The sequence below is a fragment of the Hirundo rustica genome, chromosome 1 (genome assembly GCF_015227805.2).
Source record: "Hirundo rustica isolate bHirRus1 chromosome 1, bHirRus1.pri.v3, whole genome shotgun sequence".
Classification (NCBI taxonomy): Eukaryota; Metazoa; Chordata; class Aves; order Passeriformes; family Hirundinidae; genus Hirundo; species Hirundo rustica.
The window spans coordinates 117,574,887-117,594,380 of record NC_053450.1 but is presented as its reverse complement, the minus strand read 5'-3'; the positions used below and the strand labels follow the sequence as shown (position 1 = coordinate 117,594,380).

Here is a 19,494-nt window from a genome sequence, read left to right as displayed (position 1 = left end):
CTCTGACTCAGAGATCCCAAAAACCTTTCAGTATTCCTTGATCTTAGAAGTCTCAAAGCTCTCCCAGATGATATAAAGGATCTTCCTCAGTTTTTTTTCCAATTTTTCTAAGGGACTTCAGGCATATAATTGTGCCTACCAAGGCAGATTGTGGCAGCACCTGCAGGGTCAGTGCTTCCACCAGGCATAGGCATGAGAGAAGAGAAAGATGCTCTGTGATTCAGTCTGGAAAGGAGTCTTCTCTCCCTGGTAAACAGTAAGGAGGGCTGCAATATGATAAACAGAATGGAGGGACTTTTGTACATACCCTTTACTTATTTCAAAAGTGATGCATTTGCAGTCACTTTTCATTTCCATCACCAAGTTTTCATTTTGGAATGACTGATCCTATGGGGAATACCACACAGCACATTTGACCATGAGTATGACACACATTTGTTTGTTGTTAGACTCCCAAGTTTGCAGAGAAAAACCTTCAGATGTGGCTCAGTTTTCAAGGACAGAAAACCCTCACACACAGTCACCAAGTGGGCAAACAAATGGCACCTGTGTTCACCAACAGGCTCAGGGTGCGAGAGGCAGCCCACAACAGTCAAGAACACATTCCTGCTTTAGAGCTTCAGGGGAAGAGCTACCATCTCTTATGTCCTTCTCTGTAGTGATATATAGACACTGAGGCAAATTCATGTGGCTCTCAGAATCCAGATATCACACTACATTTTGAAAAACAGATTTCACCACTACAAATGAAGCCTGAAAATGTTGTGCCCAGAGCACTGGCACCTGTGGAAGCAGAACTATTTCTTTACATCCAGTAAACAAGTGTTTACACAACAAATTAATTCCTCACTCCAGAGCTGGTCCTGAGGGGACAAAGCAACCCACGTTGCTGCTCGCTCTGTGCAAACCCAGCAGAGGCTTTGGCAATGCTTCCCCACACAGGTGCCTGAGCTGGAGTGCTTGAAGGGATTCCATTTAAGGCACAGCAGGGAGTTCACCCTTTCCCTCTGGCTCCTCACATACAGCTCCTGCCTTTGAAGGCAGCCCCTCTTCCCACAGGCCACGGTGGGAACAAACCCTCGAGGTGCTGCTACAGCACTCGCCAGGGACATTAAGCCCAGGGTCAGGAATGTGCTCCCAGGGGTGCCAGACAGGGAGCTCAGGGAGCTCAGCATCCCTGGGAAGGCTCCCAGCACCTCCGGTGGAAGGGGACCAGGAGCAGGAGCTGGCAGCCAGCCAGTCACTGCCTGTGGAAATCACCATGAAACAAGAACCCAAAACAGGTTTGCCATCTGGGACAGGCCAAGAAATTGCTTTGGATCCAGGCAATAGGCCTGGCTTTTCTTTCTGGTGGGAATGAAAGAACTGGAGGAGAAATAAGAACTGCAAAAGGGGAGTAAGACTAGAGAAAATATCTGAATGAGATCTCCAATAGGTAGGAGACCAAGGTATGGGAATTATGAAAAGATGGGAAGCTTATTGCTCCTGTCACACCATCCCTGTTTAGACTGGGAGTGGAGAAGGAAAGAAAGGGCGTTCCCTTAAAAAAATGTAATTGAGTGAGACATAAATCAAGAGTCAGTTCACTGGAGTAAATTAAGGTTGGCTGCTGTGAAGAGTGAGGAAGTGAAAACCTTTGGTTGGCTGCCAAAGGGAAGGGAGTAGAGGAGATAAGATATGAGGTAGGTGATGAAAGGGATGCAGAAGCACAGAAATGTGAACAGGTTAGAGCTGACAAATCATTGTGCTCTAGGTCCTACTCTTCCCATTCCAGTGGTTTGTAAGTGTGAGATAAAGGTGACAAAAGAGCCTGCAACAAAGAGACAGAGACACCAGGACAACTTTTTAGTTATAAGCTTTTTCTTTTTTAGAATTCAAGCTTACACAGTTATCTATGCCCACTATATTCATAATTACATTTTAATATCTGCATACAAAAGCTATGTAAAAATTATTTTCTTCCCGAAATATACAAATTTTCTCTTTAGATAGTTTAAAACATTTGTGATCACAGATTTTTTTTTTTAATATATTTTAGGCTGAAAAAATATTACCAATCTAGCATAACTCTTAACACTGTTTGCAAAAAAATACATCATCCAAGTTACTTTGTTTTTTACTGTATGGTGTAATGTTTGCCTTATCCTCAGGGCATGAAACTGATATAAAAAAATAAACAAGCAAAACCCACAAACCTCATAGACAAAGTAGTAAGTCCTCCCAACCAACTTCATAAAAACAAATAAACAACCTGAACCACCCTCCTCTTTAAAAAAATTATGAATGACTAATTTGATGTATTTATGAGCAAACTGAAACTGTAGAGTGCTAAGGAAGTAGGAAAAGAAAAAAAGAAATTACAGTATGTCAGCTAGTTCATGCCCTGATACTATCTTTACCAACATTAAATGTGTAATTAAATAAAGTGTCTTTTAATGTTTTACATTGTGCTCAGTAATTTACATAAATTTAATCCACACCTGGGTGCTGATGTAGATTTACATTTGATTGTCTTGTGCATAAACAAGGTTAGCTTTTAAAGAAGGTAAACTGTGCAATGGACAGTCACAAACAACTTATTACCTGCACAATATTGCTTTTTGAAGGCGACATCAGTCAATGTGGATACACACAAATAATGCATACTCTTTGCATTTGCTAACATCTATACTAAAACTTTGTGATAAGGCCAAACCTTTTTTTTTTTGTTTGTTTTTAATTTTAAAGCAAAAATAGACCATAGTAAAAAAAAAAAAAGAAAGCAACCAAAAATGTGCTCACACCATTTTGAGTCATTAAGTGGAAAATAAATCTCTATCACGCTAGAATAAAATTCTCTCTATAAAATTCAAATACAGATCACTTTATTACAATATCAAAAGGAAATGTCTGGCAATCATTTCCAGATGATCACAATAACAAGACACATTAAGAGGTTCTGTTGCCTCTTCCTTTGTGAAAAGAATAAATGTTGAACACTTTCAATTGCTCTCACAGTGAGATGAAAACGTTCCTTGGTTGTGGATTTTTATTCTGTCAATGAAAAAGGTTTAGCCTTAGGAATGCTGGCTACATCTCAAAACCATAAGACTGATTTTTAAAATTTATGATTCATGCAGCAAGAAGTCAATATGACACATACAGATTAGAGTTCCATAGCATAAAAATACATCACTAGCAATGACATGCTCTGTTTGTGATTAACAGCCCTCTCTTGGCAGATTTCTGATATAAATGATCTTTCTGGACAGTTTTTTTCCTCTTTCTGATACCTGCCTCTGAAGAAGCAAGCAGTCTGCTCAAGGATGATTTTGGACCTGGGAGGTCTAACTCTAATGTCTACATTTTGGCAGAATGTAAACAAAAATCATTAGCACACAATATATATGTTATAATAAATATCACAAGTTAACTGAGATTACACATGAAATTAGTATCTAAATGCACGTTACTCAGGGCAATACCATGAATGGTGACAATCAGGATTGACAGGAAAAACCTTCTGTGCAAGACCTACATGTGGACCACAAAGCAAACAAGAGAGCCATGTGGCACCAGCAGAAACAAGACTCTGGACTGCACTGGAAAGCACAAGTTCGTTGCTTCACTCAGAAGGCCAGCCACTAAAAAGGGTGCTGACAGTGGTACTGGTGTCTGCCACTGAGATGGTCAATCCAGGGGCTCAATCCTACAATGGCTTGAGACCACAGATATTTAGAAGTATGTCTTCACAGAGCTAAGGTCAGTTAGTTTTGCTCTCACAATCAAATAAATCAGCAATCATACTGAGGAAGTAAAGGAAGGGACACAAAGTAAGACTGGTAGGAGATCAGAGGCCATTAGATGTCAGTATATCAAATCTGTCCAGCTATGAGCTTGGCCTTAGTTTTCAGTTAAGGAATACTACTAACCCTGTTAATTAGTGCCAAACTCCAACTTAACCTGAAAGGCTAGAAAAACATGTTGTGTATGTACTTTCTGCTTAGAGCACTGCCAGAACTCTCTAAGTTGGTTGCCTGATTTTAGGCACTTCAGTCCATCTGCAATCACCTAAGGAAGGAGGCCCGATTTTTTGAACCCTGACCATGCACAGCTTCAAAGCGTATTGGTATTTTGGAACAAGAAGAGGTGTGATGTTTCCTCTCCTGGGTCTCACCTGCAGCACAGTCAAAAGCTTGAATGCCTACTCAAGCTCACATTAAGCAAACAGGTGAGGTACTTGCATTGGCTTCAGGAGGAATTCCATGCTCAGATCCATGGCAGAACAGGGCTTCAAGAGACACGCACATTTCTCCTTTCTTTGCAAGCCACTGTGGGCATAGGCACTGATGCCTAAGCTTTTCATATATTTGTCATATATTTGCAGCTTTGTAGGTTTCTAATACATGGCTGTAGCTTCCCGTACTTTTCCTACCCCTTTTCCCCTACATTTTAGACCAATAAGATAACCTTCTATGAGATATTATGATACATTCTTGAAATATTATTCAGTCTTGCATCTTTAGCCAAGGACACCTTATTTCCTTTTACCATGTATCCTAGACATAATAAATGTGGGGCTAGAAACTCAAGAGGGGCTCCAAATGGACAGAACCAAAAGGCGGGGATTACTTAACTAAATGATCTTCTAATTGGACACTATTTTTATATATGGTAATTTGTTAAACTTATAAAATTGTAGTTCTGTATCACGTGTGCATTTTGCCATATTTGCACCTGGAGGCTTCCAATTCTGCTTTTATATTCCTTGCTATATGAATATTAATATCGTCTCAAAAGTGTGTTGCTTTGTTTCTCACTTGTGAATGCATCAGCGCAAGTAAGGAATTGGCTGCTTTTCTGAGTTCCCTATTACATGCTGTAAGTCCTCCATCAAGTCACCCCAAATCACCTATCCAAAGAGCCAGTTTCTGACTCTTTGTCCCAAGGACAGTGCTCTACAAGGAATTTGGATAGAAATGTTGTTTAGACACATGCTTTAAGATGGAGCCAACACAGTCAACAAAAGAGGTTCTACACCAAATATTTAAGAATTAATCTCCAATGGTGTATCTTCACTGCTACCTGCAAAAAAACTCCTGAACACCCAAACACGTTTCATGTTCTGACAAAAAACCCCCTAAGTGATAACATTAGCACTCATAGCTCATCACAGGTGCATATGGTATCAAACAACAGGGAGAAAATGATTCCACATCAATAAAAAGTGGCCAATAGCACTCCAAATGCTTTATCAATGATGTAGGGGAAAGAAGAATAGAAAGAATTTAACTCCTGACACACATATATCGTGTTCCATCCATAAGTTTTCCTGAGTATCCTGTTTTTATGAGAGGATAAGCACATAACATAGGGGTTCAGATATGGGCCGTAAGCTTTGCAAGTCAACACATCCACTCTAACAATGCCCACAACTTGCTGGGCAAATGGGTCAATAAATAGCAGAGAAAGAAACTGGTACAAATCAATGCACAACATGAAAGAATGGGGGTACGAAGCAGTGCAAAAAATATGAACTAAGTCTCTGGTTCCCAGAAAGATGTTTTAAATGTGTCATAAAAATTCAGAGGATGGTTTAGTATCAGGTTTATAAAATCCAGGGACAGTTTCCCTGAATGGAGATGGTGACAGAGAGGAACCTCTAGCTACAATGTCCTCATCGCTGACCTCCAAACATTCCAGGACTGTGAGTACTGGCTTGCAGACTTTGGCAGCAGGACATTTTGTCATTGCTTAGTCTGGTTCCTGCTAGTGCAGTTAATGGAAATAAATTAAAAGAATAAAGAGAGCATCTAGCCTAATGAAACACATACAGACACACCTGTAAGGAGGGAGAACTCAGCTGATCCACACACACACACACACACACACAGGACAGAGTCAGAGAAAGAAGATAAAAACCATGGAAATATGTTTAAGACATGTGCTGAAGATTTGTAATTATATATATATAAAATTATATATATACGTGCATATAAACTTTATATATATATATATATAAAACAAAGGATTACTGCCGAGCAACACTATTTGTATTACTGGGATAAAGCTCTACAGTCTTGAGTGTTGTTAATAACACAGTTGGTTTCTGTCCCATCTGAAGGTCACCCGGTATGTTTCATTCTCCTCGTCCTCATTCCATGAGCCCCCGTATCCCTGAATAACTCTGAGACACTGCCTGCTATCCTGACAGAGGGCCTTCTCCCTCAGAATGACGGATTTTCCACACACCTCAGGAAAAGCAGACCCCCTACACTATCAAGAAAAGCACCTCAGAGGATCAAATTTCCCTTCTCTCCAACAAACCTTCCAGTGAAGTTACCTGGACTCCAAATTTAGTAATTGAAGATCTTAATATCTTATACACATGGAAAAAACCCCCAAACCTCAGTCCCTTCTAACACTCTGCATTATTTAAGTACTTGATTTATGGGGCACAGTTAAATTGCATCTGCTGGAAAAAACGTCAGAGAGTGATGGGATCATGATGATGATGAAGATCCTAGATCATAGTGGTAATTGTTACAACAGAAACAATCACGAAGACCAGAAATTTCGTATTATGAATTTGTCAGCTGTACCCTGCAAAAGGAGGTAATACAAGACAGAGTTGTCAGGGTCAAATTAACAATAGTTGTTTTAACTTGAAGGCAAATTTATTTTTCTGCCACTTCAATCTCTCTTCCCTATTTTCCAGGCGATGATGGGTGTGAGCTGGTGACCACGCAAATGCTGGTGAATGAGATTGGTCTGTTCGTATTTTCACTGTTAAGCTGTCAAAGCACTCACATCAAAGGACTGAAGAACAAATTGCAATAGTCACAAGTACCCGCATTAAAGGGATGTTTTCATCCATGTGTATACAACTGCCCCCCAGCAACCCCAAAAGAAAACCCAAACAAAACCCCAGCCCCATCTCAAGAAACAGAAGACCACAAAAGAAGAACAAACAGGTGAGAAGAGCTGGGCAACAGGATGAAATGATAGCCAGTAGTGCGATGGGGTGCGGAGAACCACTTCAGTCTCTCTAATCCTCAAACACTTCCAGGAACAATGGAGGGAACAGTTCTGTGGGGCACTCCACCTTCATGTGCAGGAAGCGGCTGGCATGGCAGGCTCCGATCATTCGCAGGTCTGTCACTTTCATCAGCAGTTTTGGCCAAAAGTGTGCAACATGGTGTTTTCTGTAATTAATGTAGTGTTCGAATGCCAGAAGGAAACCCTCTTGACACTTTTCTATTCTCTCGACACAGACAAGGCCTGGGCGATCTGTAGATACAAAGCAGTAGAATTATCATTCTTACCTATTTGCTTTAACAAATGCCTGATCATAAATCAGGAAAAATAGGATGATTCTGAAGCTAGGAAAGAAAGGAGAACGGGGACATTTTTGGCTCTGCCACAAACTTCTTTCACTCCAGCCAACTCACTTGTTAGTACTATCTCTGTTAAAAGAGGAATATAAGCCTTCCTTTCTTAATCCTTTGCCTGCTTTGTTCACTTAAGAGTGTAGCTGTTTGGGAAGTGTTTCCTTACAGTGACTAGAGCATCAGATCCCTGATTTCAGCTAAGGCTTCTATCTACATTTTTCTGTAAAACAACTAATAAAGAAACAGAAAAAATTCCTTGTCAGATATCTAAATTACAGTTCCTTTCTATCTGTTTTTCTACAATCTGACCAATGGTTTGACTATGCTTTGATCCCAGGTGAGCTGTTATGAAGCATCAAGGAACAACAAAGGCCAAAAATCTGTCTGTCTCAACTGGCACCCAGACGAGGACTGGGAAAGCCCCTTTCACAAGTCACTTCTCAGGAGACACTTCTGGGAAAGCAGGTCCTTTTTGAATTGTCTTCTGTAAGCCCTGCTCCTGTATCACTATGTAGGGACCTAAAAAGAAATCAAAATGTTTTGATGGGGAAGATGAAGTGCTGTATTGTGATTACAAAGGAAACCTTTTTTATCTCAGATGCAGTTAATGCTTGTAAATCAAGCATTGTTATTCAGTGCCCAATCTTCAAAGCCATCTTAAAATAAAATCTTGCCAAATCTGCCACAGCCCAAGAATGGAATTTCCTCTTTGGGCTGGCACAATCACTGGAAGCATATTTGAAAACATACTCTAATTGAGAAGGTTAGAAACTCTTTGGAAACCATAGTAAGTTGTCTGCGCTGCTTTTGTATCATGACCAGTTGCAAATGGTCCAAGCATATGGAAACAGCAGAGCTCATAAATGCCCATTAGGAAGCAGTGGTGTTGTTAAATAGGAAAACATGAGGGCAAGTCAAATTAAACATATGAGACTGGTGGAAATGTGTATTAATGCCCAATGCATGACTCAGGGGGAGAGGGAACTTACCATAAGGACCAGTGTTGCTAAATTATCCATTTTTCATTTAAGGCAAACTGGCTCAGAATCAGAACTGATTTCTTCTTGATGATCATCCCTGGCTCATTCCTGAGCAAAGTGTGTTACCAAACCCACTTTTATGCCCATCTCTCTGAATACCCTGAATTTCTTTCCTAGTACTCACCAGATTAAGTCTTAATAATGAGGGATTTGAGAGAAAATTTCTCCCCTATTACTTTAGTCAGCACTACAAGATCTAACCTATCTTATTTCCTTTACAAAGAGGCTTGTGACCAAGACCAAAGAGTTTCAAAATTGTTTGTATCCCAGTATATTTCTGTTCTCACCTGATGACATGAGCAGAACAGCTTGAAGAAGGGCAACCTCGGTGTCATCCAGGTTAAATGAAGAAAGAGACATGCCCAGATCAAAAATGGCATCAGACACTACGCCAAGACCCCCATTTTTCAGCTGGCCCCTTGTCACCGCCATCTCCCCATTTAGTGTTAAAGTCTCACTCTCGGGGTCATAGCGAACTGCTGCTCGGAGGGACATGATCTCCATACAGCAGCCTTTCAGAAGGATGATCTGGTCTTCACATGGCAGCTGCAGAAATTATAAATGGCAAAGAAAAAATCATGTTTGTCAAACTGAGTGGCTTTTACAACTACAATAAATCCACGAATACGAAGTTGCAGTTCACAGCCCAGGACACTGCCTCACATAGTGCAGCTCCTCTCCAAACATGCTGCTCTGCACAAACCCCTAGGATCTGTGTTCCTGCCTTCAGAAACTCCCAGCAGGTTAACATTTCATGGTTAGCATCCCCACACACCCTTAGGAAATCTAGCAGTAACACAGCTGTTGGCTTCCTCAGCTCACAACTTACCAGAGTGGAATAAACTATAATTGGGGCTGGTGCAGACCTTAGCCATCCCAGTCAAATTCACTACCAGCAATACTTATTTCTTACCTGACCAGAGGAAAAGAAAGACATTTGGGAGGGTCTGTAAGAGTGGGCAGTGTTTTAAATAAAATGAATTAAATAAATGTTTATATCTAGAGGATATACCTCAATCAGTTGAGCAGTAATTCTCACTGCCCATTTTAACAACAGAGAATTTATTAATCTACACTTAATCTAGTAAGGCTGTTCCCCCTGAGCTTCCTACATTATTCTGGACAGACAGAAAGTCTATGGTATAGCTACAGCTTTCATGCTGGTGCATATGCTGTGATCTTCTGGGCACTTGTCTCTTCCATGTCATTAACAAAGGCAAGCTGTCCAAATTGTTAGATGTAGGTTCTGCATTTACAGAGTATAACTAGGATGATGACACATGAGCAGAATGTGTTCCGTAAAGCATGTCTTTATATTTTCACAGGTTTTTCAATGATAACAAAACCCACCAAGACAATTTTGAGACTGTTCACATATGTGAACAGCAAGGGTCCCACATATGAAAGAGCAACAATGCTTCTACCTGTCTTGAAAGGAGGCAAAAAGCCATTTATTTTTGTTTTATATAAAATTATTATATTTAGTGGTTTTGCAATTCAAAATGAAATCTCCATGACCTATAGGTTTACATGGCAACAGTGTACTTGTAAAGCAAGTGCATTGATTTGGTGGGAAATGATGCAGAGCTAGCTAATGCAAGTGGAAAGCAGTTCCTTGTTTGAGAAGAGTTTCAAGCACGAAGCTAGCCATGGTCAGGAAAATGAGTTGAGTCATGCAGCTACTTTTCCAGCAATGCCAGCTTCAGGTGTGAAGTGTTTAATACACAAGAAAATTGACTCATCCTGTTCAGGGCAAATCAGTTTCCCTACAGATGACCCTCAGCTCAGCAGTAGTGTGGGGAAGACTGCACAGGCACAGCAGCAGTCTTGCTACCCAATGACAATTCTACTGTTTGGCAGCAGAGACTGAAGTAGAGAAAGAAACAGAGTTAAAAAAAAAAATAAATAAAACAAGAATAGATATGTGAGAGGAACCATGAAGAGATACTGGAATAAGTAATGGCAGTGAAAAAAAGGACATGAAAGAAAGGAAGAGAGAAGGGAAAAGAGAAATTAAAAGAACATCAAGCCTCCAAACAGAAGGAAGAATAGTAGAAAAGAAACAAATAACAGTAGAGAAGATGTTCTGTGATGCTTCAGCTATTTTATTAGTGAGCCATGAAGCTAATGAGGACTGCTCTTTCTACTTGATCCTTCTTAAAACTTCTTTATGGTAGTGGTGGTCTGACTATGCCTGTCCTTCACCAGCTTTCCTAATTCTGAAGAATACATAGGATACCTGTTTCACAGATGCCAGGCCTCAGGTCTTATCTGCCAGTGGCAGGAGTTACCAGAGACAGGAGGCTTGAACATCAATTCTACTCCTAATTGTGCAGATTTTAATGCTACCTACACTCATCACTTGAGTGTTACTACCAGAGCACCTTCAAGTAGCTGGATCAACAAATGTGACTGAAACTCTGCTGTGTGTTGGCCTTTCTCCTCTCTCTGCAGGGAGAAAAAGCACAAGACAGGAACTGGAGGTGCCCACCTCTGCAGAATACATGTGCAACGCAGCACCATGGAGTTGAGCAGAACTGAGCGACCTCAAAGAGTATTTACACAGCTTCACCCACTGTGGAACCACTGATGCCTAGACATTTAAAACTCACATCAAACTTATTATATTCTCCTCAATCTTCATCTTCTAAGAAGAAAGAAATCAGGAAGGAAACAACAGGACAAATATTGAAAAGTAAATTAAGTTTTCCTTATATTTTGGTTACTCTGGGATTGGATACTTGTTTTGAGGCGGGGGCCAATGGGTGCACACAAGCTAAGCTGGGCACTCACAGTGCTTTGCTGGCTTCTCTATGTGTCCAAAGATGTGAAAAAGAAGGAAAAGTAGCCATAAAAATAACAGTGGCCATGGATGTTCCTTGTCATGTCCCTCTTTCATAGACATTTACTACATTCTCAGACAGCTTCTGGAATTATAAACTGATTTAATGTTTAAATGCTCTGCAGGTCCTATGGAAAAAAGGAGTGTTTTTTCTTGTAAAAAATCTACAGCCCACACAGTGCTGCTCCTAAGAAAAATATATGGGTTAAATATCATACTGGAAACAAAGGAGAAAAGGAGGGTGCCCCTTCAAAAGGAGCAAACATTTGTCATTTTCTTCATGCTACATATGACAACTCGGAGAATAGCTGTCCTACCCCTTTGTGTTCATGAGGAGTTGTCCCTCACCCTGCCATCAGATCTTGCTGTATATGGGCAGGTGTCAGGTTTACACAGTGGCTCAGCTGTAAACAAAGCCTGTCCAGCTGAGCCACATAACATACAGAGGTCATGCTCAATAATGCCTTGACTTCTTCATCCATGATTCCTGCCTAGCTCTGACACAAGTGGGCTCATGGTAGCCAGGAGGGGTAGTAGATGTCAGATGGGCACTGAAGTCTGTGTGTGACTGGCAGAGTTTTCTAAATTAAAAAGACCACCTTGGTACGTCATTGCAATTTCCCACCAACAAATGCCAGATCAGAGAAGACAGATTCCCTCAGATGCTGAATGCTGCAGGGTCCTCATGATCCATGGACACATTCCTCATATTTTAAAATCTTCATGCTTGGCTACTATTTCATGCTTCCTTGACTGATGGTGCCAATGCAGATACTGGCCAGAGTGAGATATTTACACTATGACAAATATTGATATTTACCTCTTCTTGTTCAGTACTTGCCAGAGGACATATATAGCTTCCCCTGACTGACTTTAAAGAAAAGCTGCCAGCCACAGCTGAGTAAAATGTTATAGCTTCCTTACCCTTCTTTCCTGGTAGGGTGTTGACCGCAAAGGGAGCAATGGAAGGTTTTCCTGCTGATGGCAGGGGAGTTGGAACCAGATGATCGTTAAGGTCCCTTCCAACCCAAACCATTCTATGATTCTATGAAAATTATTTAGATTATTAAGACTGAGATATTATTTCAGGCTGCAGTTCTGATAGCATTTATTAAATTGGAGAAAGAAAAAAGTCAGCCGTTGCACCTGGTCCTTCAATAAAAACAATACCTTGGTACAAATGAGATCAGCGTAAGGCCTCTGTATTCCTAATGTGTAACCAAGCCTTTGAATCTATTTACTCTATATTTACATGTGAGTATCTACCTGGAATGACAATCCATTACTTTCACAGAGTCTTTTATGCACAATCTCCCCATTCAGGAAAACCAAGACTAGGGAACCCAATGAGGCAAGTGCCACTCCTGCACAGGGTTGCTTTCCTGAGTTTGAAGAAGCTTTTACTGCGTAGACCCAACTCGACAATACTGTACCTGCCAAGGAACCAGAAGATACATAGGGAACCATTTGCTGTAATATTTTATTAAACATATCAGCGATTCTTCTGGACAGTATCTTTTTTATCATTTGCTTCATTCAAGGCCACCTCTAAAGACATATCTGAGTCCCTAATGAACCACAATGACTTCCAGATTAACAAACTCAGGATTTCAGTAATCACAGGAAAAAGAAAAGTCATGAAAATCCAGATGATTCTAGTCCCATCAATTTTGAGTGCTTTTAATTTTTTAATTTTAGACAGATTGAATTTTTAAGTTCCTTGCCAGAGTATTTTGAGTAGTTTTTAACAACAGGCATATAAATGAGGAGTGCACGAAAGTCTTCTTACCTCACAAAACATAGGCAACTTTTTGGCAAAATCCACCACTCTTGTAATCGCTGGTGTGATAATTTTTGTAAACTGGCTGAAGGCTTCTAAATCCACTTTCCCACCTTCTGGGGCATTAACTATTGGTGCCTGCCCAATATCTTCTGGCTAAGGATATAAACAAAGATATTTAAAGGAGCAGTCTGTCTTAAAGCAACTTTTTATACTCTAAAAAGTCCTGCTTGGTGATGGAAGACACACTAAAATAAAAAGCAACACTATTTGCTTTATAAGTAAAGTCCATTTATGTCACAAAATGTGAATTTATTTCTGAGACATTTGTGAAAGAGGTGACTGTACAGAGAAATGGGTGACTAGTATGCTCCCACCCATTCTTTGTGGACAACTGGACTTTTGTGCACAGTTTCTTCCTTGTGTCTGTATCTATGCATTTTATGGGTGCAGCACATGCATCTTTTGCTTAAAAACTTAGGCACATTTTTCCTTACAGGAGCTGAGAGCTCTAAAGTTTCTCTAAAAACAAAGAGATTTGAGGAGACATGTTACCCCTATAAAGATGCTGCAAGGTTTGCAGAATTAGGCTCTTTTATCTACTCAAAGCTCAGAATGTCACCTCAGAACAGATTGCTGGGTATCACATGGCCCCTCCCAGAAATTCCCAAGACCAGTTTCCAAAAGGCTAAAACAACTTACATGCAAATCTAAAACGACTTATGAGCAAGAACAGGCTACCCTAAAGGTGCCCTGGATAATGTAAATAGAATTTGAACTCATCCGGGTAAAATTTTGGTTGAAAATTGCCTGTTGCACCATTTCAGCTCAAGGCTTCTCCAAATGCAAAACAAATCATATTTTGAGGATTTCAATGAGGATATACAATGAAATAGTTTCAAGAAGAATCTGTAATTAGTGTTTTTTAATTGCAACTGCACTTGAACTTGTTCACCTGCTTTTTATGCAGCTGGTCAATGTTACCACGTACTTTAAAAACAGACACAGCAAAGCTGTTTTGTTTGTTAAGTGTGGCTTTGCAATTACAAAACACTTATCAAACAGCATGCAGAGGTTTCATTCTGTTCACATTAAGGTCAAAGACTAGATAAAATCCAGAGAAGTAGACCTTTAAGACGGATAAGCCCCGTGACACTTTTATATAAGATACTTAAACAGGGAAGGTGCTCAAAGTACGTTCTGTAATAAAAACTTGTGTTCAACCACTTTTTAAAAGAAACACATCATTTCCACAGCTCTGTAACCAATCTGAATCCAACTCTAACTTCTTACAAGAAAAAACTCAACAATGTCTTAATAAAGCAAGTACCAATTGTAGAGGAACAATGAAGAAGACTGGGCTCAATTATCTGATGGTTTCTACTAAAAAACTCAAATAGGCTCTCTCCCTGCCTGAATCTTGGGTAACTAAACCACACTGTCTGTGTGCTCATGATAAACAACCTTCACCGCTTCCAAGCAAAATGACCAAATGCTTAAATCCATGCAAGGAGAAAAAGAAAGGGCACAGCATTTTCTCAGGAAAGGCAAAGCAAGTCAGGAGAGCCAGCTAAAGCTAACACACTGGATGGGAGCCCTTTCCACCTAACTCAACAGGAGAAGAGATGCAGATGCCAGTGAAGCCCCTGTTGTCAAAGAGCCAGCCTCAGCCACATGAGGACAAATCCATAGCTCCTGGGGCAGACTGTCAGCTTTTTCTGCTCTTCAACAGCTCATTCCCAGCCCCAACCTCAAGCTCCCTACGTTTTATCGCAAACCAGCTGATACCCGAAGAACAGCGCTCCTGTCTAAGGAACCAAAAGTATTACTGCAGGTGCTCCTTGGTCTGCTCGCACCTTGCTCTGCAACACTCCTGGAAAATGCTCTCTTGCTTCTTGCCAGTGACAACTGGCTGTGGTTTCCTGACTGCAGAGTACTATGAACACAAGCCATTCATACAGAAATTTACATGGTCTAACTGGAATTAAAAAAAAAAAAACAACAACATTATAGAAACAACATTACAAAAGAGATCAGTTGCTTTGAATACATAATTTCTCTTAGCAATTCAACAGCCAGTTGAAATTCTCATGGTGAATTAACACAGAAGGAGCCCAGGCTTGCAAAAATATGTGTGCTCTATCAGATTTGGTATACTCTGACTGTTAAAGACCCCTGAAATGCAGTCTGAAATGCAATCCCTAATCCCTCTTTTGTGCTGTACAAGCATTTTGCACTCTGCACTCATTTCCCTTAAAAATCGATTTAGAAAAATCAAATAAATCCCTTTTTAAGGTTGAGCATCACAAATCACCATTTATTTTCTGACCCTTAGTTATAGGATGAAAATCTAAGTTGTTTTGAAGGCTGCAGTCCCAATGGTATAATGTATGTATCATCCTGTTCTCACTGAATACACTGTTCTCACTGAAATGATTTTTCTTTGCCTAATTTATTTTCATTAATGTATCCACCACTGACCAAAAGAGGTGAAATCCCTGAGTTATTAACAAAAAAATACCAGCTTTCATCTAGAACTTTATATTGTTTTAACACTTCCAATAAGTTTTATGTAGTCCCTAATAAAGACAATGGTCCCTAGATGGAATATATTTTAAAAATACAGTATGCATTATAGAGTGCTTCTGTTCTCAATCAGGAGTGAAACAATTTTTCTACTTTTTCTTATCACAGTATAATAGAAGTATCCAGCTGAGTAAGCCTTAACATAGCAACACACTGTTTATCTTTTGAAATACATGGTCTGATCAAACACTGAGGTTCAGGCAGGAAAAATGAAGTAATAACTACGCAAAATCATCCCTTTTCCACAAACATCAGTACACTGGCAAGAAAATCTCTCTGGTGTTGCAATGCTGGGAAGGCACTGCAAAAGAAAGAACAGAACCTGGCTCTAAAAAGGCTACAAGCCCTTACCAGAAATTTTCTTTTCTGCTTCCAGTGGCTTCCTTGTGCATTGGTGGCCACATGTGCTTCAGTAACAATTTTGATGAGCTCCCATTCCTCATCTGTTGGCTCTGGTTTGTGCCCAATGGTTTTCTGCAGCTCTTCCCGACGTCTCTTCTCTCGATTTTCTTCTATCAGCTTCCTCTTTGCCAACCTCTTGCTATCATCCAACACCACTAGCAGGGGAAAAAACATACAAAAATGGCAGGAAGCTCTTAAGACTGTCAGAACTTTGGTCTTTTATGTGCCTGAGGTACCAGTTGCTTCAAATACCTTAACTAATCAGTAAGGAAGTACTCCGGGCAAGACCCACAGTTGAGACAGTTCTCTTACTTCTCCCCTCAAACTTCATTTTCTCAGAAGCCTGGATAGCAAGGAATGACTATACCCCTGGTAGTGCTTTCTATACTGCCAATGCCCTCAAGGGGTTATTCCAGCAATAAAACTAATATGCAAAAGCTTTCTGAGGTGTCCAAGTGCTCCTGTAATGGACTTGGAGCAATCCATATTGGGAAAGATGCACTTCTCTTTTCTTTAAAGTCATATCAGCATGCTCACACTCACTGCTCTGAAGTGCAGGACATGTTCTTGGATGCCAGCAGAAGGCAACATGGATTGAAGAAAGTGGGAGCACTTATTCACAGAAGGCTCATCTGCCTGAAGCACGACACAATCAGACCAACATGCCTTTGGCTCTTTCCCTAAGGCCCACAAGTGGTGGTCCTCTAGAGTCCCATTACCTCCAGAGACACCAGATCCACAGGGCCCAGGGCTGCTCTGCTCACAACTTCACTGGTATCCCGACCCTCTCCTGAAGGTCTACCTGGCCACAATGAAATTGTCTCCTTTATTCTATTTTCCTCTAGACAGAGGGCACTGTTATACATTACATTAACAACAAAAATACTAAGTTAAACTATTTTTCTGTTGTTTATTGGGCCTGTTTTCCTGTCAGTTCTTCTGCAAAGGATTATACTGGCAACAAGCATGAAGACACAAGGGGATTTATATAACTTCTGGGGGTTTTATATGACTTCCTCCCATTTGTAGTAATGGAAGTTATTGGTGTAAATCCCTGTGCAACAGCAGGAAAAGAAGACCCCTAAGGGTTAAAGACATATTTTCTAGTCCTTTAGAATGAGAGTGGAAATCTTTGCAGCAGATAACTTCTTCAGGGCTAAAAATAAAACAAACAACTGCAGGATGACTCATACAATGACATTCAATTTCACATCCTCCAGAATTTTCTAAACAAGATGTTTTTATCTCAAGCAAAGTGTCCATCCAGATGCATTTCTCCCTCCTCTCCTCTAAAGAGTGAACATTCCTACTGTTACTCAGCTTGGTAAGGCCAGAAGAAGGTGCAGCCTGATGAAGGACAAACAAAAAATTGCAGCCCTGTGAAAGTGGCTTAATGCAATGAGAGCAATTCCCTGGTACAAGTTATTAAAACCAGAAAAGGGTTGGAAGTTCTACTTTGCTTTAACAAGCTTCATCAATCAACATACTTTAAGCAAACACAGACGCTGAAAAAAAAATAAAGAAAACCAGAAAAATATACTTACAATCTGTTGCCATGCCAACAAAGATACATTTTTTGAAGCGACATTCCTGGCACTGATTTCTTGTTACTTTGTCTATCACACATTTTCCTTCATATTTACAGGAATAGGTTGGATGGAGGTTCTTCTGAATGGTTCTTCTAAAAAAACCCTAGGCGCAAGAAATAAACACACTGGAAAGTATTAGCACTGAGCAATTTTTAAAAATTAGGACCTACTTGGTCTGTTAGGCATGTACCTAAGTATGCAAGATAACACACTTCATTCCCTGAAATTCTCAAAGCTCTCAAACCAGCTTTATAGTGTATGACATTTCTCTTGATTTTCCTTAAGAATTAAAAACATATAGACAGATAAGCAAAGGTGCAAGTAATGCTGTCTTGAGGCACAAATACTGTGTACACGTCTTCTTGTAGTCTTATGTTTTACTGTGTTAATTTTTTTTTTTGCATATGAAGTATTTTATTTTGAGCCCCTTTTCAAACTGTAATTATTTTGAAGACTATTAAAAGGCATACACATAGTTTTAATTAAAAAGCAGCTTCTGCAAATAGTAAGAATGCTGGTGTGTTTGTGCTATTAAAGGATTGAGGACAAACAGTTCCACTTCTTTATTTCCATAAAAGCCCAATAATTAACTAAGGAATCAACCAAATGTGGGCAAGACAAAGATTTTGCAAATACAGTCTATGCAACCTTTGAGCTTTGTTCTAAACTCAAAAGATCCCTAATTTATAAATTATTTGTATTTCTGATAAGCAGATTTAATTTGTATTTACCACAGAATTTCAAAAGCACCATCACCACCAAAGATCCATCTATCTATCTATCTATCTACCTATCTACCTATCTACCTATCTACCTATCTAATCTATCTTATCATAATACACATCTGTATTGCAAAAATAAACAGATCCTAAGACCATATGAAAAAATGCAATCCCACTGAATTCACTCATTTAAACACCCCATAAAACCTCGCTGTAGGTAACAAAAGTAGGTAAAATTCATCTCTCAACATTATGGACAAAATCCTGGTATTAATTTCAACATGACTTTTCTCACTGACTTTTGCAAGGGCAGGATAAACTCCCCAAAACATTAGGATATGAACAGTATAGGCTGTAAAGCAGAAAATTTAGACTTCACTTTAATCTCAAATTTCAACATTATTTGAGACAGTCTGCATTCAGCAATGCAGCTCAGGATTACCTTGACACAGAGAACACACTGACACCCTGGTCCTGTTAGACTGAGGCTAAGAATGGCTTTGATTTCAGTCAAAACAATGGCAAAATTCAAGTGAGATTTTATCATATGAATAGTCTCTTCAGCTGGGATTTTGTCTAATGAATAGTCTCTTCACTTCAGTAAGGGAAAGGTCTGTTTTTAAATCATGTTAAATAACACCCAGTAAAATCTTACAGCAGTGCATAATTTCTTTTAACACAGAATGTTGAATTAACATGTACAGGTAAGTCTGTATTTTGGCTTCTACTCCTGTGGAGACAGTAAAGAGGCTTGTCCCCATTAGAGTTTTATCTTACTCTTAGCTTGAGCTAAGAGTACCCCTCTTTCTTCCTTAATTACATTAAGACCCGAAATGTTAATAAACTGAGTGACATAAAGCTTGTGTGTGAGCCTTTGCAAGATTGGGACCAGTTGTGTTGAGATAAAATCTGGGCAATCACAGGCAAAATATCCTCATGTGGGGTTTGGAGTAAGTCCCAAACTCTTATCTACTGAACACCCAGTTTTGGTTCGGTTTTCAACCCTGTGATGAATTCCTAGAGAAAAGATCTGCTTCTCCCCTTCCTGAAGACCTAAGATGGCTGTGGACAACAAGGGTCACAGGGTTATCAATAGTTATGGTAGGAAATGAAAAAATCTCTAATGAATCTCAGAGAGTGCACTTCTGTTTTCTAAACCTTGC

General features: G+C 39.8%; 1 protein-coding gene across 5 annotated transcripts in view; it reads right to left on the bottom strand.

Moving 5' to 3' along the window:
* Positions 1–1,988: 1,988 nt before the first annotated feature.
* THRB (thyroid hormone receptor beta) overlaps positions 1,989–19,494 on the bottom strand; it is a 156,759-nt gene continuing 139,253 nt past the window's right edge. For all 5 annotated transcript variants that reach the window (XM_058421012.1, XM_058421010.1, XM_040066839.2 and 2 more), the window contains 5 exons: positions 17,565–17,712; positions 15,970–16,175; positions 13,042–13,188; positions 8,698–8,956; positions 1,989–7,269 (listed from right to left, as the gene is read on the bottom strand). In XM_058421012.1, the coding sequence (XP_058276995.1) occupies positions 7,028–7,269; positions 8,698–8,956; positions 13,042–13,188; positions 15,970–16,175; positions 17,565–17,712 (1,002 nt within the window). In that variant the 3' untranslated portion in view covers positions 1,989–7,027. The remainder of the gene's footprint in view (positions 7,270–8,697; positions 8,957–13,041; positions 13,189–15,969; positions 16,176–17,564; positions 17,713–19,494) is intronic.